General features: G+C 37.1%; 1 protein-coding gene across 1 annotated transcript in view; it reads left to right on the top strand.

Moving 5' to 3' along the window:
* COL5A2 (collagen type V alpha 2 chain) overlaps nucleotides 1–22,121 on the top strand; it is a 147,609-nt gene that overhangs the window by 53,259 nt on the left and 72,229 nt on the right. The window contains exon 2 of the mRNA XM_003990962.5: nucleotides 19,583–19,807. Within this exon, the coding sequence (XP_003991011.2) occupies nucleotides 19,583–19,807 (225 nt within the window). The remainder of the gene's footprint in view (nucleotides 1–19,582; nucleotides 19,808–22,121) is intronic.

Below are 22,121 nucleotides of genomic sequence, written 5' to 3'. Positions count from 1 at the left end.
GCAGGTGCTTCCCTTAATGACTAAAGTAATATACCCAAATCTGGCATCAAAATACTAGAGAAGCTCTTAAAAAATACAGATTTCCAGTTGCAAAACAAAATCAGAATCACAAGAGGTAGGGTCTAGGAGATGATATTTTTAAATAATTTCTTTGAGGGATTTTGATGCACAGCCAGATTTGAGAAGCATGAATTTAAAACAGAATCAAGGCTGAAATGTAAAATTAAATTAAAATAAAAATTTTTTTTAAATTAAAAAAAAACTCTACAATTTGAGGAATACATAGCATTTAAAGTCACAAAACACATATAATTTTCATGGGACTGATTTGGGGTGAAATCTTTGAACGGAGGAAGAACTGAAAGATCATAAAATATGATCATAAAAATAACCTGAAGCTTTCAATGGCTCTGAAAGATAATACTGGGGTTTGCCTCCCAACCCTGCAGGCTCAATGCCACCTACTTTATAAAAACATAACTTGCAAGGTGTGGATATATTGGCTGAAATCACTAAATATTCTGTGACAGCTTAAAAAGCCTCCTGTCAAGGATACCATATACTTAGTCTCAAAAACTTTCCATCTGTGTTTATATTAAACACAGGTGTATCGCTGTGGGCAGGTAGCTCAGGTATTGTGGCATTAACAGGTCATACTAATTACTACAATGGCTTTGTCTAATATGCTAACTCAGAAAAATTCCTTTGCCCTATTTCCTCTCTTCCCTATGTGTTATCACTGCTGTTCTTGAAATCTGATCACACTCCTATGTTGGGATGTTATTTATGTGGACAGACCCAAAGCCTGGCGATTAAATACTTGACCTCAGGGTGTTTTGTGGGAGAAACAGGATTCCTCCACTGTCATCATAGCCCTATACAAATGGATTTCTGCCAATATAAGGCAGTGCATGATTTATCTCTCCTTCACCCTACTCCAGATTCTGATAGGTTCCCATAGAGGGGAGAGAAGTGAGCATGAATTTGTTGTTGATATACATGTAAGTGGGGTTGAGGCAGGCAAGAGAAGTCTGGGACCTCTGTGCTAAATAATAATGGTTGTGTTTAAATAACACACAAAAAATGATTTTTTCAAAGCACTTTCACATCTATTTGATTCTCAAAACAACCTTGAAGGGGGAGTATATCACTCCCATTTTTAGATGAAAAAATTTGAGGTTCAAAAAAGTTGCCATTTGCCAAATGTTGTATAACAAGGGATTTTCAGTGCCAAGGTTAAAAAAGCAAAATAAAACAAAACGCTTAGGTTTCCCTGACTCCTTAATTTCCATTTCCCCTACATCACTTTGCCTTTTAGGAGTTCCCCGTAGCTAGCTTAAGAGTCAAAGTACAACTGAAAGGTGTCTGAGTTAGAGCTGCACGTTTGCCCTCTCATTCTCATTCTTCGTTCTCTTGATGTAAATGAGCAAGTGCTACTTACCCTGAAGCTGAAGGCAAAGTAAGAGGCCTGAAGTGCATCAGAAATCTGTGCTCCAAACCCCCAATCTGCCATTTCTTCTAGCTCGGTCCCTTTACCCACCACTCAGTCTCTTTCCCCTGCTTTCTGTTCTCTCTCTCTCTCTTCCTTCTAACAGTAGTGAATTCCATATAGGTCCTGGATACATTCTACTTCTTTCTCAATTCTCAGTTGACCCAACACTTCCACCTACACAAGACTAACCTACCCCTCCTGCAAAATGCCTTAAACAAGGCTTATGTATGCTCTCTTGAAATCCTATATTTATTTCCATCAAGGTACTTACTATGGACTTTAATTGCTTGATTATCTGTTTCCTTCTTTGGGCTATAGCTACTTGGAAATTGAATGCTGTCCTTTATTTTGTTCAACTCTAGTACCCAGTGGGGAAATGGCACATAGTAGGGACTCAACATCTATTGGATGGATAAAGATCATATTCTCCCTGTTCATGTCCCTAGGATTCCTTGGAGTATTTCTGTGGATTATTTCTTTGGAGACTCTAAATCATCCCTTTACCTTGCCAAGACCTTTCCAGGCCCCTACACAGCACACTGGGTTTTATATAGGTCATTTATTAAATGGTCACTTAATAGGGGAAATGATATTTGATTTGCATTATTTTGTTTATACATGCTTTACTAAAAAACATGTTATTCCTCCCGAGTTTTAGGATTTCTTTGACCTTTTACTATAATTGCCAAAGAGCTGATTTCCTCTTTCCTGTTAAGAAATTCTGCAGAATGTCCGACCTAATGTGCTCTCGCTGCCAAATTACTTTTCTTGAAATCCACTCTTGTATAGCAACATGAAAAGAAAGAAAATTTTATAATTTTTTTTGATATTAGGAAACAGAAGTACTTTCTTTTGGTAATAAGATACTTTTTAAGTATTAATATTCATAAAAGTAAGAAATAATAATTTAATTTAGCAATGATAACTGAGACAATTTGCCATAGTCTCTTTCCACATACAAAATACTACCATTATAAAGAATCTACCTATACTGATTATTAGATTATAGACACGTTGCTACCTTTTTGTCACATTGGCCTTTTTCCTTTACTGATATTTTAAATTATTTAACTATTAAGCTGGAAAAACTGAATGATTAAATTAATCCCAAATAATTTTAAATATAATATAGGTCCTGTATAAAAATAAATGTTTAAAGATGCTGACATTTTTAGCATGTTAAATAGTGGAGTTTGTAGTTCATCATATATGGGCTGGCACAAATCAGCCTAAAGTCCTGTCTGGAAGAGCATTATCACTGTATACTTCATATTCCTATAAGCTCTTGATAAAGTCTTTACTCACTCTTAGATAGTTAAAGGAATACAAAGGTGGGGAGGTCCATCATTTTGTGAATGAGGTAGAATAATGTTGAATATATGAATTCTGGTGTACAAGCTGCTTGTTATGCATATGGAGAATGATTTTGTCTATTCCTAGAATTCCTAACTCCCAGATAATTGTTCAATATAGATAGGCATGAAATAATGCTTCTAAATTTACTGTTCTGGTTAGCAATGTTTTAAGTTTCTTTTTAAAGTTCATTAAGTATCTTCCCCATCTTGTCATCTCATTTGGTCATGTGGGCCAGTCATGAAAAGTTTAGCTGAGCTCATGATAAATTCCATTAGCTTTTATGGTTGATACTTTTAACCTATAGAGTTGCATTAAATAACTCTTAAATCACAGCTATTCCATTAACATCATAAGAATATCTTTTCATCCAGTTACCTCCCATTAAATCAGCATGCAAATGATCAGGTTTAAATTTTTTTTTTTAGATCACATGCCCTATTTTAAAACAAAATGAGCAGTCACACTTATTCCATTGTTTGCTTTTATTTCTAATCATTACTGCCATTCAGATTAATTGTGACTGAACTGATCATTACTGAACAGGAGAAAATTGCAATTGTACCTTGGTCCTTGGAGGGAGGTTTCTATTTTCAAAGCTCTCAATTAACAGAAGATTAAATTTCAAAAAAAGAAGAAAACAGTTAAGAACTTTTGTAAAGACTATTTTAGACTTCAGAAAAATGAAAGGAAAGGAAAACCTGAATAAGGTATAGCTAGTGGTTATTGGTTTGTCTTAAATTGTATTTTTCAGTGTTGAATTTTATCGAATTTTTCCCATTTGGCCTTTTCAGCATCACCTCTTTAGTTTAAATAAAGTAGGTAGAATGAAGTACAATGTTTGTTATTAGGGGAGTCATATTTATACAGTGTAAGCTGAATTTTCTGGGGGAAAATTTCATTTCCTGTGTCCTATAAAAGAGTCTGAAAGGGACTAAGTAATATTGGTATGCAGTCATTTACTATTCATACTCATCAAGATGCCTGAAGGCTTATTTGTGTCATGGAGATAGTTTTTCCCCATCAATATCCTGTGAAGCCTCAGGAAAGCTAGGGGAAATTTCACAGGATATTAGGATGGTAACATTTGGTGGCTACACAGACATAACATCAGGAAATGAAATATTGACTGTTTAGAATTGGGAACTGAATAGAAAGAATGGAGTTACATTCTTAGTATGTTTCACTTGCTTCCCTTTGATAAAAAATTCAGCTAAAAAAAATCCCGAAACATCGTAGTCTCTCTTTTCTTATCTCTAAGGTAAACCATGCTTTACTCTTTTTCTTCTTTCAAGTTAATCCAGACTCCTCTTCCTCTTCATTCTTCGTATGGACTATCAGTTTATTACTCTTGCTTATGCAAAATCCACATTCAGAGTGTGAATTTTAAGTTTTATATATAAAAACTTGTGTTCCCTTTATTTTCTCTCTATGGTAGCGGTGCAACTGTCTTGCTTAGAATGTAGTCATTAAGAGTGTGTGGTTGTTCAAATCTTGGCTCTGTCACTCACTGACTTTGTGATGATCGACTCCAAGCCTCTCCCCAAGTGGTTGTAAGGATTAAGTATAAACTTTCCCTATGACATTTAGCATAGCTCTCACAACACAATACTTCATAGCTATTAGTGTTTACACTGGGTTGTTTTTCCTTACATATTCATCCTAATATGCCTCAATCGAATTTAGAATCTTTTCCAATCAAGCTTCCAATTTATCTTCCAAAAACTTTTATTTTATTCTATGTCTACACCATTCTCCTTCCTGTAGGTATCTGTATTAGTTTTCTAGGCTGCTGTAGAACAAAGTATGACAAACCGGGTGGCTTAAAACAACAGAAATCTATTGTCTCAATTAAAGGTCAGAAGTTCAAAATCAAAATACCGGCAGGGCCATGGTCTCTCTGAAACCTGTAGACAGAGAATCCTTCCTTGCCTCTTCTTAGCTGCTGGTGGTCGCCCAGTCCTTCACTGCCTTGGTTTGCAGCTGCACTTCAGCCCCTGCCTCCATCACATGTATCTGTGTCTCTTTGTGTCTTCTCTTCTTATAAGGACACCAGGCATTTTGGATTAAGCGACCACCCTATTCTAATGTGACCTCATCTTAAGTAATTACATTTTCAAAGGACTTATTTCCAAATAAGGTCAACCTATCTTTTTAGGGCACATAATTCAACTCACAACCATATCCAATAGGTGTTACTTCCTCCATTCATTCTTGAACCTTGAATGTCATTTTTTAATTTTTTCTAATATCTTGTCCCACCTATAGTCAATCAGACCTTGCATATTTCATATCTCTTGTTTCATGGATTTACCCCTCTTTCTTCATTCCCAGAATAACTATTTCTAACTACAGTGTAACATTTTCAACTGGTAGCCTTTACTTAAAAAAAAATTTAAGTTTATTTATTTATTTATTTATTTGGAGAGAGACAGTGAGAGCAGAAGAAAGGCAGAGAGAGAGAGAGAGAGAGAGAGAGAGAGAGAGAGAGAGAATACCAAGCAGGCTCCACACTGTCAGCATAGAGCCTGATGTGGGGCTTGAACTCACAAAACTGTGAGATCATATTCTGAGCTGAAATCAAGAATCCAGCCGCTTAACCGACTGAACCACCCAGGCGCCTTTAGTCTCATCTGCTTCCAGCTCATCTTCAATTCTGTTTATAGATTAATGTTCCTGAAGGTTACTTCTATATTCTTCTATTCATTCACTTATTTACCCATCAAGCATTTATTGGACATCTTCTATGCATCAGGCATTGTTCTACACTAATGATACAGAGGTAAAAGAAATGTTTTTCCGGGACAAATGTATACTCTGGTAGAGTTTACATGTAAGCAAACAAGTAAGTTTGATAGATTGTTGCAGATATTTTGTTAGATGTATGGGCAAGGTGAAATCAGAGCACAGAGAAGAGAAATTACATATAGGGAAGGGGCAAGTCATGGAATCCTTCCAGAGGTAGAAGCATTACTCTTCCCAGAAGTCACATTACTCTAGGTGGAACCATCCTTTTCTGATATGACATGTTTGCCCTCCTCTCCATGCTTTTTTTTAGGTGGCCCCTTCTCCCTTCTCAGGCAGTCTTCCTTACCTTCACCATCTCAAACACCTTGCATTTTTCAAGGCCTACTTTAAACCCATTTCTGTTCATCCTTTCTCAGATAATGTCAGCTCATAGTGATCCCATCTTTTAAAACTTCTTATACATAATTTTTCAAAGCTAGTATTTTACATAAATTATTTGCTACCTTAAGTAAATCTGTGAAAATGGATATGAATGGGTTTGCCAGGAATAACATAAAGAACTTCTAGCATAGATATTTGATACCTTATTTTTCACTGTTTTCTAAATTATAAACTTGCATTCATCCATGGATGAAATTCAGTGTCTTTCAAACTAAATGTTAGACAGTACAGCTATGTTTGACTTCCTAAAATGCTAAGGCCATATAATTCAGAATTCTGTATCTAAATTTTAAAAGTGGTATTAAATTTGGCTTTGCCCAATTTCCAAATGGTTGTAGAATTGGACCTGGAAAAACGCATTTCTACTTCATCTCAGCATTGCCAGGCTTAGTCATTAGGGCAACTGGATCCTCCCATGTTGCTGTGCGCCAGCTCCTGGCTTCTGCACAGCTGGTTGGCTCTGCGACTGATGACCTGTGCCTCCAGTCCTCTCCAAAGCACCTAGCTGCGGAGGCGCTAGGAGGTTTAGAAACAAGAGTGCTGTTGTTTTACCCTCAGGCAAGAGAAGAGGTGGCAAAAATAAATGAAAATAGGAAGCAATGAGGGAGAGGAAGTGCTGTACTCCTTCAGATCCATCCTGGCCAGTTGGCAAAGAGAAGGAGTCCATTGCCAGTTACCAGCAATGAGCCAGGAGTGACAATATTATATGGCTTGGAAGTGAGTTTTTGGAAGAAACCACTTTGGATTTCAGTTTTCTCACTCAAAGAAAAAGAGAGAAGAAAAACAATGCATATGTATGCATTTCAGCAGTACATTCTGGAAAATTTTCTTTGTAGTTAATTTGTTTCATTATTTCTGAATTCCCAATATTTGACAAAGTAACAGATAGATAATGAGTATTTGTTGAATGAATAAATTTATGTTATCAAAATGTATTCATTATGTTATTTTTATGTTTGCTTCTAGAGTAAGTACATTTACTTTATCATTTGAAATCACTCTTAATGCCAAAGATTCTGGAAACTAAAACGTACAAAGAAGGCTGAAACCCACACAGGAGATCTCATAACTGGCCTTGGCATAAGACTGCTGTATTATGAGAACTCATTAGGTGGTATGCATGTGTGGGCTTCTACTCTTTCACTGATATGTATTCAGACTGCCCTAGAATTTGAAATACACTTTATTACCAAATAGGACACCGAAGGACAGTCAAATAAATGATCAGTGTATTCCTAAAATAATTTAATGCTATTTGGAATTCTGTATTCTTTTTACTCCTAGCTTACTTGAAGTCTGCTTTTATAAACATAACTTTCCCCCTTATATGATTGAAGGTTATTTTTGCTTCAGATTCAAAAAAATCCTCAGGTTGATGTTCCTGATAATTAGTTCTGGTTAATGAGAATGAATAGCATTAGGCAAAGACCTTGCAAAACACAGAGGAAAATATCCAGAATTGAGTTTATAAAATTTCAATGTGTATGCAAATTTTCCAGAATGTGCTGCTGGAATACACATATACGCAAACTTATTTTTCTCCTACAAGAAAGTTTCATTACCTTTTGTAGCTTCTGTATATTTTGATTGTTTTTGGCAAGGAAGCTGGGCTCCAAATGTCTCATTTCATGATCCACAGTGTACTCTTGTACTAGACAAGTATTCAGTAAAATTTGCCATATAAATAAATATTGACTAAATGGATTAAATAATGCCTCCATTCCTTGTGCCAGATTGACTAATTTATTTAGATTAACTTTTAGCAACAGTTGAAGGCAAACATACTTGTGATATCCCAGAATATTTCATTTCACCTAAAAGTGAAGGCTCATATTTTATTTTTCCTATACATTGATAAACAGAGACACCGAGTCTCCTTTTCCATTTACTAAAGCAAATAACCCAGTTACTCTTTCTGTACAACCTAAATTTTACATTCCATAGGTTAGCAAACGTCCCACATTTTTCTCTGATCTTAACTCCTGTTAGTCACTGTTAGCACAAAATAAGCGTTCCATGGCTATTTGGGATTGAATAAAAAATTAAAAGTTTTGAAAACTCTAAATCTCACTACAGATATTTTAAGAAGGTAATGAGTGTTCTTTTCTTTTGCATATATTCATAGCCACCATGTTTTAAGAAGTTAACATATGAATTAAACAATAATGATAAAATTCAGAGTTTTAACAGAGCCAAAAGGAATAATTTTGAACAATTATAAATAATTTAAAGCTTTTAAAATTTGATAAAGCTTGTCATGTTCATGTTACCTCTACAAAAGAGTGTTTTAATTTGGTCTCCATTCATTTACTTATTAAGGGAAATAACCTCTCAAAAGCACATACATCTACAGATCAAAATATTGGATTCCATTTTTTTTTAATTTTTCGTATTCAATCATAAGACAAGATATTCCTAGCTGAGTTCTATGTTTTGCTAAAGAAACTTGCAAATCTTCCTTCTCAATGTAGTAAAAGTATATAGGGGAAAAAATATTGTCTTGTTTGGTCTCAGCCTCCTTCTCTTCTCCTTCTTCCTCCTCTTCTTCTTTCTTTGCTTTTCTTGTCTATTGTTCCCCCTACAAACACAGAAATTTCCCAGTGAATATAGAAAGTTATTAATATAGTTTTCAGTAAAGCAGCAGTCTCTCTTTCTTCTCCTGAATATTACTGTGGTATTTGTCTGGCATTGAGATTTGGTGCATATTGGGGCTTGATCTTCAAACTGCAGCAAATAAGAGGGCCAGCATACAACCATGAATGTGCATTATAGAAGGTCAGTTGAACATGAGGACGAAGAGATGGATTTAGATTCAGAAATAATGGTTTTAGTCTTGTTTTAAAGAATCTGTTACCTGCTCTGGAAGTGACTTGAGTAAGGAATGCCAGAAATAAGGATAAAATCCATTTTCGTTTATGTTCTTCAGTGAAATCACCTAATTTGTAATGGCCACAAAATAGACATAAATTAAACCTAGGTAGATCAGGACAAAAGTAGGTATTATTAGGATTAATTCAAGTCCCTAAATATACCCATGTGGATAAAATTAGAAATTGTGCCTTCAGGATGAAAGCGGGGGGGGGGGGGGGGGCTTCCCGCAGAAATGAACTCCCGAGAGAAGAGTGCGTCAAGATATTTTACAATATTTGATAGTCAAATGAATGCGATCAAAGAGCATTCACTGAGAATGTTGAGAATGTTGGGTTGATTGTGAACGAAATTTCAGTTTGGTCAGGGCAAGGGCAGTGAATAAAGAATGAGTCAGTCAAAAATAAATTAGAAGACATAACCTGGCTACAACGTCTGGAGTTTCTCTGGAGGCAACTATTCTTCTGTGTTAGGGAAGACAAGGAAAGAAAGCAAAATTCAGCTGCAAAGAAATCATAAGATAAAGAGTTGAAATCATTCTAAAAATGTTTCATCATGTAAAGTACTTAATTTTATAGTCTTTTTTTTTTTTTAGTATAGTGGACACACAACGTTACATTAGTTGCAGGTGTACAGGGTCGTGATTCAACAACTCTATACGTTATTCTATGTTCACTACAAGTATAGCTACCATTCATCACCCATCTGAGTCTCTCAGATTCTCTCAAAATATAAAAATAACTCTTTTTAGTTATAAAAATATATGTTCTTTTCAGGGCATCATATCTGGAATAAATAACATTAACACATGATATTCCCACAATGCCAGCTATTTTAAATCCCTGTAGAGAGGGCCCACATCTGAATAGTTGTGAAAAATGAAGCTTTTTTTTTTTAATTTTTTTTCAACATTTATTTATTTTTGGGACAGAGAGAGACAGAGCATGAACGGGGGAGGGGCAGAGAGAGGGGGAGACACAGAATCTGAAACAGGCTCCAGGCTCTGAGCCATCAGCCCAGAGCCCGACGCGGGGCTCGAACTCCCGGACTGCGAGATCGTGACCTGGCTGAAGTCGGACGCTTAACCGATTGCGCCATCCAGGCGCCCCAGAAAAATGAAGCTTTTTAAAAAATTATGTAATAATCCCAGGATCAAAGCAAATAAATGTTTAGATCTTTTCCTTGGTATTCTTACAATTGAATATTCAACAAATTAATTCATCAAATACTTATTAAGCATCTACTTGGATCCTGAAACTATTATAAGATATTGAGATACATCAATGAACAAGCCAGAATAAATTATATCTGTGCTAATAAAGCTATTATTCTATCATGGGGAGGCAAATAATAACCATAAATACAGTATTATAGTAGGCTTAAAAGTGATAAGAAAGAACTATATTAAAAGAAAAAAGAAGGAGTAGGAACTAGTGGATTGAGAGTGACATGTGTGTGGGAATTTTTACATTTTTTGTAATGTGGTCAGAGTAGGCTTCATGGAAAAGGTGACATTTGAGCTAAGACTTGAAGGAAATGATGGGAAGCTGGAATGCGAGTACTATATCTTGGCCAGAATTTGCTGCTTATTTACTTACTTTATCTCCAGATTGTATATATAAAAGTCACGATACCACTCATTTGACAGAAAAATAGCCAAGCAGATTTTTGGTTCCCCTCTTCATTGTAAGCAATATCATACTGGGGAGAGATTAAGTAGACCAAATTGATTCAAAGCAATTCAAAGCTGTTTATGCATTTAGGTCAGCAGACACATTTGGCATAGCACAAATTGTGCTTGTTCATGAGGATTAACATTTGAGAAAAGGACTAGGGTTTGTGATAGAAGTTACTACCGAAATTTCTAGTGTATTCAACACAAGGCAGGCCTAATTTTCTTTGTGGTGTCTTTACAGCTATTCAGTAGTTTGAGCCATGTTTGTGGAGACAAAAAAAATCCATGTCAAATGCATTAGCAGACTGTAAGTTGGTTTTCCAGACAGAACTGTAGATGAGCATTGCATGTGCATTATGCGTAATTGTAGTTTCACATTTTGGCCACAATCATTTAGATTTCCCAATGATACATGGAAAGAAACTTAAGTAGTACCTAACATGAGAGATTTTCCTTTTTTTAATTTTTTTCCATTTTAACTCAAGTGAAAACAGCAGTTTTACTAGTTAACTGAAAAGCCTTTACATATGAGATTGAGGAATGTTTACTGGCTGCACTGAAGAAACTAATCACCTTTTAGACAGTTTATCTAATTTCATTTTATCTGTATGCTTCATTGAAATCCTGTGTATGAATTGTCTTCTTTTTACTTTCTCAGATTTCAAGGTAGTTTTTCAAGATTATTGCTTTAGAATGTAAAATGTGATTATTCTTTGTAATATAGAAATTTAACTCAGCTCAAATAATCATTGAATGTCTATTCTTGTTCAGTTGGTGCAATAAAAGAGTGGAGGGAGGTACAACAAAAGTAAAAATTTAGATAATCATCCTAAAAGGAGATTTAAATTTGGAGAGCTCTTTGGAAAGTGTGTAATGGATTGAAGAACAAAAGATGAAAACTCCATAGGCCTGCTCCATATTCACCTACCCCCGACCCTCTCACTGACTTCAAGGCTGAGATTAAAAAATGTATATATATGTATATATATATATATATATATATATATATATATATGTATATATGTATATATATATAGTCTAGGGGTGCCTGAGTGGTTCAGTAGGTTAAATGTTCAACTTCAGCTCAGGTCATGATCCCACGGTTCGTGAGTTCTAGCCCTGCATCGGGCTCTCTGCTGACAGTGTAGAGCCTACTTTGGGTCCTCTGTACCCCCCCCCCACTCTCTGTTCCTCCCCTGCTTGCACTCTCTCTCTCTTAAAAATAAATACACATTTAAAAAAGTAAAGAAAGAAAAATATTGTCCAAATATGAGACAAATACCCCTCAACTATCCCCGATGGCTTCATATGTATCTAATTTTTTAAATGTTGGGGATCAGATGAAGAAAGGAAAATGATGAATGTGGGATTGTTGGCATTTACTTGGAAAAGTCTGAAGGAAGGTCTCGAATACTCTAACCTCTTTGTCTCTCTCTTATGATAAACAATGCCCAAGAGCAGAAGGAAGAGGGGGGAGTTCCTTGGAAGATTCTCTGGAACCAAAGCCAGCAGCTGGGGCTGTGCCGTGCACTGGAAAAGGCAGCATCTGTGGTTTGGTCCAGGGGGACACGTGGGACAGCCCTGCGGCTACTTCATTTGTTGCATAAGGCATTCTCTGCCCATTTAATGAGAGCAGCAGCCAACAGTGCTGTGATTGTAGTGTTTTAAGGACTTGCGCAGTCAGAGAAACTTTAAATAATGTTAGCCCAGACCTTCATAACCCCAGAAGGGGCCGTGGCCAGCTGGGTTAGGAAAGCTGAAAGACTGCTCTCACTTTCTGAAAATTGTTCCAAAATATGAGCTGTTTTGACTGACACAGTCTTCTTCCTTTCTGGTCACACAGAGGTCTAGATATGAGGGACACACCTGACAGGAAGCATCAAGTGACCTGTTTCCTTTTCATTCAAATAGAAGTCCCAAGTGCATATCTTCTCTGAGAAGTTTAGGGAAGGATGAAGGAGAGCTTCCTGTGCTATCTTTTTAATAAGTACATTACTGGACACTTCCTTCTTTCCTTCATTCACTCAGCATTCATTCATGCAGCAAACATTTATGAAAGGTGGATTAGATGACATTGGGTGTGAAGGTTACTGAGATGAATGTAGCTCTAGCTCCCAAGGAGCTCATAGTCCGGTGGGGGAAATTATCTGAACAAACACTTGTCTGGAAAAGAGATTCAAAATTTTTGTGACATGTGAGAACTCTACGTTATTTCTGCAAGGAACAACTTCAGTTAATGTCTAGGAATATTCCGCATAGGCTTAGGGATTTTTATTCCATATATTTTCCAGAGTTTTTAGGTAGACCCCAATCATTTAATATACAAAGAGAATCACATCTTTCCTGAGCAGTCAAAGGTTTCAATATGGCCATTCCTATGCATGCTTTTTTGTACAATTATATAAAGGGATATAGACCTGGGGCATAGCACAGAGGTCAGCCACAGCTCTGATAACTGAATTTCTAATAATCTGTTATAATAAGATGGTGGGTTTGGTCTGCCATCTAGTGATTAAGAACTGAATTCTTACAGCTACATTTAAAAGCACACAAAAGCTTTATGAGAAGACAAATCTATGAGGATGTAGGAGAAACAGAGGACAATTGAGTTACTCTTGAATAAAATGTGGATAGATAAAGTACATCTCTTCTCTCTAAGATATCAGTGCCAGGACGTTTGTGGTAATGACCTCACAGTGGATTGGTTCAATTTGTTGGAACAATTGGTAAGGGTAAAAGAACCCCATAGCTTGGAGACAAAATTTTTGGAAGTTACGACACCACAGAAGATTACAAAGTAATGGCAAAATTATCAGACATCCACCAGTCCTCTTCAATTTTAGGAAAGTTAAACATAAATAGCAAAATACAAGAGTCACAATATTGCAGTTTTGGAATTTTTTTTCAGATTTTATAAAAAAAATGTTTACCCACGTACTCTAAAGACCAATAATTGTTTAAGTTCTAGGCTTTAAATCAAGGTTAATGTTAGCATGGGTAAATTTTTATGATTTGGGTAAAGGAGTCAAGATAGTATTGAATGTCTTGGAATGTCATATGAAAATTCCTATTTGTTTTTTTTTTATAATATTGTCATTTATAAAATAATTGTGTCATGACAACTCCACTGCAAATTGTCTATAATTTTGCTTTCCATTTTACTTTTCTTTTCATTTACGTGAACGTCTATGTAGAAAGCAGAGGGGACAAACTAATCATAAGGTGCACAACTACCATGTACAAACCCAAGAGCTGCAAGACACCCTGTATTTTCTACTCAGTGTTTCTTTGTACATGTCTTTCATTCAGACATGAACAATGAGAGTTCACTGAGTTTTTGTGCCCTCTGTAATGTGTATGGATTCTTGTGCGGGGGAAGAGAAGACAGGGTTTAGCAGCAAATGTGGTTTTTCATCTCCTTGCCATTTAAAAGCATTCCAACTAACTTTCCACATCATCTTAAATTTAATTATAAATTCTCTGGGGAAAAGGACCAGTGATGACTCAGAGTATATAACTAACTTTTAACATTGTCATTTAAAGAAAGTAATATAGTGGCTCACTTCTTTGTCCCTTGGGTTGAGGTCATGCTGTCTTAAACTTTCAGGAAGAAAGTGATCTTCTATGAGTTAACACAAAAGAGAGAATGTATCTTTTTATTGCAACCTCAAAGAAGCCATAGAGAACAGGATAACTCACCCGGAAGAGGTCTCTCACACATTTTAATGATATCTAATTGGCAACTTTATTGCATGTCATTTTGATTTTTGTTTGTTTTTCATATTCTCTGTTTCCACATATCTAATTGTTTCATAGGTGCAACTGAGGTCTACTTTACAGTAATAATATATAACTTTTGAAAACAGAACATATATACTTTCAGTATTTTGCACATGCAATAGGAAGCACATACCCACTTAATTCTCTCAGTAAATATGTGCAAACACTTTTGTCCCCTTAGGGTGGAGAAAGGAAGAACCAAGCTACTTGATCTTATGGTGAATCTCATTTTCAGCCAATGGCATTTAGTGTTATTGGATTATTTCATTGTCAATCATAAAACTTCATGAATATTAAATTCTACTCCTGAAACCAATATCACACTATACGCTAACTAACCAGGATTTAAAGAAACAACTTGAAAAAAAACTTAACGAACAAAATTATTCTTAAGGTATTTACCTAATTGAACTTTTCAGTAGACTATAGAAATAAGTCCATTTCTATATAGCTACATATAGAAATGTAACTTCCTGATGAAACTGCATTATTTCAACGTGACTTTTCACCTAAAACTTACAAGGCTTCTGACCCTCCAGTAGCTTGATTTCGTTTGAGGCAGGCGGCATCCCACACTGTGTCACACACAGATGGGAGCGTCAGGTAGTTGGTACAAATGGTCTGCAGCCTTTGTTCACCCTCTGTTGGCCCGTCTTCCTTCCCTGACTTTTTAAACTGGACCAAAGATAAAGGGACTTTGTACCCTCTGATGGCTTGGGGTGGGGACATCTATTTCTTTGAAAGTTGCCAAATGTGTTCTGTTGTAGTGTCCAAAAGTGTTGCTATTTCTGTGATTATCTCTGGGAAGTGCCTTGACTGAATTTTTGATCGACGTTTGTTCGACGGTCTCTTCTTGGGTTCTAATCTTGGCAAACTTGCCTTGTAGCCGTGTCGGTGACCCCACAGCATTCCCGGTAGGGTGTATGTGTTTGCTGGGCAGTCTGAGAACTCCCCGCGTCTCTGAGCCCACCCCTTACCATCACTGCTATCTGCAGAGTGCCATGTCATGGAGAATGAAACTCTTGTTTGACCAAGAAGGGGAAGAAAGCCCTCCTTTGGGCTGGGACCGCAGAGCTTGTGTCTTGACCTTCTCCCTGAGCTCTTGAGTCTTGGTGAGCAGTCATTGAATGCAAAGGACTGGAGAATCCTGACTTCTCCTAGTGTGGCAAACGGCCCAGGGAAGGGGAAGGTGCCTCTGGGGAACGCTCCATCTGTAACAGCTACTTTGCACCACTCACTCCTGGTTCCCTTCACAGTGAGGTTCTCTCTGCTCCATAGCTCAGTGCCTAAGAGGTGGGTCTGGGGCCGCAACTTTTGGGACTGACTTACAGACAGTGCCAAATGCCTTTTGAGTCTGTAACCTGCCCATGCGTAGACGGCCCCTCTTCTCCAGGGTTCACACTTTGACCTTATCTCTCTGTGTGTAGAGCAGGATAGAAATGTGTGTACAGGGGTGTCTGCTGGTACGCGTGTGTCTACACACCAGCGTGAGTGTGCCTGTTGACATGGGCACCTCAGAACTCTGGCCTGTGCCCACGATTTCTACAGCTATAAAATGGTAGAGGAACTGCCCCCTACAGTAAAAGCAGTCACCTTCCAAAAAGGTCACAGGCATCCTCCTATGATCGTTTGGAAAACACAAGATTTGAGTGTATCAGGGAAAAGCTGCTCTGACCTGGGGGGGACAGAGGACTTTGGAAGACATGCTCGTTGGCCTATTCAAAAAAGTCGTATGTGACTCTAACGAGGGGAAGCAGCTTCATTTGGGCCTTGAGCCCAATCAGATCTGCTTTTCCCCTGGGGAATGCCTGGTCCTCAGACTGTGCTCCCCAGCCTGCAGGAAGGAGTGAAGTGAGGTGGCCAGAGGGCAGCTGAGGGCAGGCCCCTCAGGAATGTATTGTTATTCATGTCTCTTTTCAGAGTCCTACAGTGGATCCTGTAGAAAGGCTGCTGAGCCCCATGCTGGGTGCTCTGAGAAACAAAGGCAAGTGATGTTTCTGCTCTCCTAGAGGGCTGGTTTTCTCCAGGTCTCCCTCCTCAAGGCGACCCAGTGACAATTGTTCCAATGCTCCTGAATCTGAAGATGATTCGGTTCTTTTCTTTTTTGAAATTTTTTAATGCTTATTTTTTGAGAGAGAGAGAGAGAGAGAGAGAGAGAGAGAGCGAACAAGAGACAGGGAGACAAAGAATCCGAAGCAGGCTCCAGGCTCAGAGCTGTCAGCACAGAGCCCAACGTGGGGCTCAAACTCACAAATCTTGAGATCATGACCTAGGCCGAAGTTGGATGCTTAACCGACTGAGCCACCCAGGTGCCCCCATGGATGATTCAGTTCTTAAGGTTTCTGGAAAAGTATCCATCCCAGCCCTTTATGAACCAGATCAGTCTATTTTACTGAAAGCCTTCTCCCCTTGGGAGAGAGAGTCCGGTGGATGACTTTGGAGGGAGGTCTGGCCATCGGTTTGGGGGTGTCACATGGTCAGTGACCCACAATTTCCAGCTGCCCTGTGCTGCCAGGTGGGGAACGTGTTCTTTCTTCTGTGATGGGGCTGAGGCGGGGGGCAATGCAGGCCCAGCTGGGGAAGCAGCCTGGCCTCTCCTAGGAGATGCTGTAATAGCACGCTTCTGTCTTTCCTCAGAACCTGCTTTCTCCTTGGCAGTGAGTGCAGCCCAACCTCTAGAGCGGCTTCGTTTCTGCAGTGCTAACTGATCTCAGGGGTGTCAGCGAGGTGCAGGGGAGGAAGGGACAGAGATGCTGGGGCAGTGGCCAAGAGGACACTCACACCCTCCAGCGTGGCCTTTGACCCAGAGGTTAGGGACCATGCCTATCACTTGTGGGTACGGTTTGTGTATCTGAATAAAGTCTGAAGTGCTGTGACCTTTTTTTTTTGTCAATAAAGACATGAAACAAATAAAATAAGCAAAAGTAACAGGGCTTATTTGATGTACAAATTTCTTATTTTGTTTCAGAATAGTCCTGTATTACATGTTAAGGCAGGAATTCTATTTTCTCCCTGGCTTAAAATTCGTGAAACAGCACCAGGTACACAGAGCCAATATTGTTTTGTTGATTAGCTATGTGTTCTGTGATAAACATCTTTTGATGAAAATGAAACAGATTAGAAACTTAGTGTCTTAGAATCTCCTTGTGAATGACACAGAAACCAGGATGTGGTGTCACGCTTTGAAAGCAACTTTCCATTTGCCGTATAGCTGTGATGAAGGCTAGATGTGTGAAGCCAAGTATTCCATGGAGCAGTGAAAAGAATGTTATCCAAGGAAAGCTTTCTAAAGTTAGGAAGATGGATATATGGGCCAATGTCTTTATCCTACACTGAAATTTTTATCTGTAGTCTGCATATTCATTTGAGTATATTTATATGGCAAATGATAAATTCTTTCCATTGTAATACTTTGGATAGTGACAGATGGTTACATTTATCATGGTGAGCATTTTATAGTATATATAATTGTCAAATCACTATGTCTTACACCTGAAAATATAATATTGTATATCAACTATACTTCATTAAAATAAAGAAAAATGATAAATTATCTTATAAACTAATGCATTTTTTAAGTTTCAGTTTTATTTTTGTAAAGTATACGTTAATGCTGGTGCAATTAAGTTAGTGAACCATAATTCAGATTCACTCACTCATTCATTCATATCTATTTTGTTGAATGTTGGCTCCCTGCAAGGTATGGAGTCAAGCTTTAGAAATACCGTGATGAAAAAGAAAAACTAGTCCTTATTTTCATGGCATTTATGGTCTAGTGAAGGAGATAAAAAATAAAAAGTAAAAATGGTAAATTAATATTACTTGTGATAGGTTTTATGAGGGCTGTGATTTTTGCCTGCCTGTTCACATTTTAGAAACTGGTTAATTAGCCGGCATATAAAACAAAATTAATGAATGGATGGGTGGACGACTGAGTTCTTCAAAAAGTACTGAGAGTCATACTAGTTGGATAAAGGAGGTCTCTTTAAAAAAATGTTTAATGTTTATTTATTTTTGAGAGAGAGAGAGAGAGAGAGAGAGAGAGAGAGAGAGAGAGAGAGAGAGAGAAAGCACGAGTGGGGGGAGGGAGATCTACTTGTATAGAGTAGTCAGAGAACTGTGGGGGCAGGTGACAGTAAGCAAAATGTAATAGTGAACTCTGTGTGCCTTCAAGGAGGGAGGGCAAGTTGTGTAAGGACTGGGAGGGAGGAATCTCTGGGCTTTAGAATTTGAGTGGTTGGGAACGTTCTACAGGAATTAAACGAGGATGGTATGATATGATATGACATGATCCACATTGTGTTTTAAAATACTATAGTTTTGTTTCTTAAAAGTCACAAAGTTAAATATATATATATATATATATATATATTTATCTTATAATAAATAAATTATATTTATCTTATAATTGTATTGTTATTGTTATGTGTGTAAATGTGTGTATATATTTTCTAAATCTGCATTAAGGTTTTATCTAAGTGTAGAAAAGTATTTGGCAGATATTATATAATAACTTACCATATTGTCGTGGTCAGGACTCCCCTTAATTAATTTTTATGCAAAGATAATTACTGCATTGCCTTTTTAAGCTTTGCTATTCCTTGAGTAAACACCTTTAGTTTAGCAAATACAGTCCATGAAATGGAACGCTATTATTCTTTTTCTACGTTATGTTTAAAACTAATTTTTGAAAACCCATACACTCTTTTTAAAGTTTTTCTTCACAGTGCAAGAGTATATATCATCTGTTGTTGTGGGATTTACTAATCTAAAATTTCTAGGGAATTGAAAATCACATAAAAGTTCACCAAACCCGGAAGTTATATATTCCCTTTTGAACTATTCTTTTCCTCCCCCTTTCAAATGGTTTGTTTTTATCTCTTCTTACTGATTTTCCTATGTTTGGTTATCTATACCTTCACAAATGAGATCTTTTGGGAAGCATTATCTGATTAAATATATCTCCTTTGATCACTTTTTTTTCTTCCCCCGTCCTGCTGGGCTAGAAGTATAAGCATTTCATTGTGAATTGCATTTTGCTTTGTATGTAAATACCAAATAAAGTAAGTTCATCTGTATATTGCCTCCTTGGTAGGTGACTGCTTAGCCCAGAATTTTTAGAACCCACAAGATGACTCCCCTTCCTAAGTATTTCCCAGATTCCAAAATTTCAGAAGATTACTAACGTCCTTTCCCTCCCCCCCTTCTTTTTTTTCTTATTCTAGAAGGATATGGTGAAGAAATAGCCTGCACTCAGAATGGTCAGATGTACTTAAACAGGGACATTTGGAAACCTGCCCCTTGCCAAATCTGCGTGTGTGACAATGGAGCCATCCTTTGTGACAAGATACAGTGCCAGGATGTACTTGAATGTGCTGACCCTGTAATTCCCCCTGGAGAATGCTGTCCTGTCTGTCCACACACAACTGGAGGTGGCAATACCAATTTTGGTAAGAATGCTCAAGGCCAACTCAGAGCTGGTCCAGTGACTCATCTTTATAGTTGCAGTGGTTTCTGCTCTTAGAATTCAGCAACCAGAGAGAATAATTAAACCACTAGTCAGAGGCGTTTGGGGTTAATGGTTTTGCTCACCCACTTTATGTAACATTAGTGAGAGTGGGGGAAATAATTCGCTGTCTTCTTAAAAACCAGGGGAATTTTTGGCTGAATGTGGTGTTGTTATGTCTAATTTGAGAATCTCTTATACCACTTAAGATGGTCATTTGTTACCCTATCCATGCTGGGTGCCTCCAAGATATTTGTTGGTATTCTATGAGGTAAATTAATGTCCAAGAGGAGATCTAGAAAACATGCTTATCTTCTCTTGTGCCAAATTTGCTCTTGAGAATGGAATGATTATTTCTAATGTAATTTAATGCTAGAGTACCCTCTCTTAACATTGGCTCACAAATGCAGAATGCTTTTAATGATGGCTCAGAAAGACAAGAGAATGGGATAGATTTCCTGGAGAAAAATTTGATATAAATTACTGGTTTTTAAAACTTATTTTGGAGAAAAATGCCTGTGTTTAATATAGACTATGTATTTGAATACATGTGTTAAAGACACTTACATATAAGAGAAATAAGTTCATATTTTGTGGACCAGGTAAGATTAGCATTAAACTATCAGGTTATTTGTTTTAGCGGAGTCCTGAGTGGTGACATGCATGCATCATTGTCAACATAGCGTCAAGGCTTTATTTCCCCCAGCCAAAAATTCCATTGCAAATCACAACAAATATAATGAAGTATTCAACCATATTTTCATGGAAGAATTAGAGAGTAGTTTACCAACTCTCCTCTTGGATATCATTCAACAGTAACAATATGCCTTGGATAAATAACCAAACTCAAAGTTTAGCAATATAATGAAGAAGGTATAATAGAAAGGATTAAAAACAAGACACCTAAGGGCTATCCAAGGCTGATGCAATGTGCAACGAAGCCCCAGGAACAAAGTAAAACTAAACCTGTAGAGATATGTCAATAATAACTTGGGACAATAGTGGCAAATTAAAAAAAAAATAGGGGCACCTAGATGACACAGTGGGTTGAGTGTCTGACTCTTGATTTTGGCTCAGGTCATGATCTCACAGTTTCATGAATTCAATCCCCACACCAGGCCCTGTGCTGACAGTTTGGAGCCTGCTTGGGATTCTCTCTGTCTCTCTTCCTCTCTCTCTGCCCCTCTCCCACTTGCACTGTCTCTATCTCTGTCTCAAAATAAATAAATAAAAACTTCAAAAAAAACAGCCAAATATGTGACATTCTACAAATAGCTGGGTTTAAAAAGTCCAGTTTATTCCAAAATGAATAATAAAAACAGAGTTAGCAAGAGCACTGATACAAAAATACTCTCAGGAAAAAAAGGTGGGAGAGTTTGGCTAAATTTACCAAATAACACGCTGGTAAATACCACAAAACGGATAAAAATTATGACCATTTCGCCATAAACTAAGTAAAACCTAATGAAGTAGTTTATTAAGAAAGGCCTACATTACAAATATAGCAAAAATTAATGATGAGCAAGGATGTGGAAGCAAAACCAAAAACCATCATAGGGAAATGAAGATGACATAGGAAGAAGCACAGGAAGAATCGATACTGCCATAACATAGATAGCAGATCTATGAAAAAAGGGCTTTTGGTTGAAAAGTTGAAATAAGATATTTGGCAAAGATGAATAAGTATTCTTGATAAAGACGCTTGTAACTTAGTACCAAATGGCATTTCATTAACATGGTAAAATATTTACATGTCAGCATAGAAGCTTCATAATATTTAATATTAGAATTGCTTTCTCCAAACTCAGAGATAGAACATGGATATCCATTATTACCATTACAATTTAATATCTGAACAAACAATTAGAGAAGAAAAAGAAATAGAGGTTTAGAAATGAGAAGAGAGGAGGTAAAATGATTAGCTGCATAGAATATAATTGTGTACTTATAAAACTTAAGGGAATGAGGTAAAAAATACTAAAAAAAAATAAGTGCAGTGTAAACTTAACAAACAAATTAATAAATTTGCTATATACAGTCACCCCATAGAATAAATAATAGGAATAAAAAATACCTCATTTATAATAGCAACAGATAGGATAAAATGGCTAAGAATAAACATGTGATGTATAAGATCTATTTGAAGAAAACTATAAAACAGGGGTGCCTGGGTGGCTCAGTTGGTTAAGCTTCTGACTTCAGCTTAAGTCATGATCTCATGGTTTGTGGGTTTGAGCCTCATGTCAGGCTCTGTGCTG

This window comes from Felis catus, chromosome C1 (genome assembly GCF_018350175.1).
Source record: "Felis catus isolate Fca126 chromosome C1, F.catus_Fca126_mat1.0, whole genome shotgun sequence".
In the NCBI taxonomy this organism is placed as follows: Eukaryota; Metazoa; Chordata; class Mammalia; order Carnivora; family Felidae; genus Felis; species Felis catus.
The sequence above is the reverse complement of the archived record's forward strand: the minus strand, read 5'-3'. Positions and strand labels throughout refer to the sequence as shown.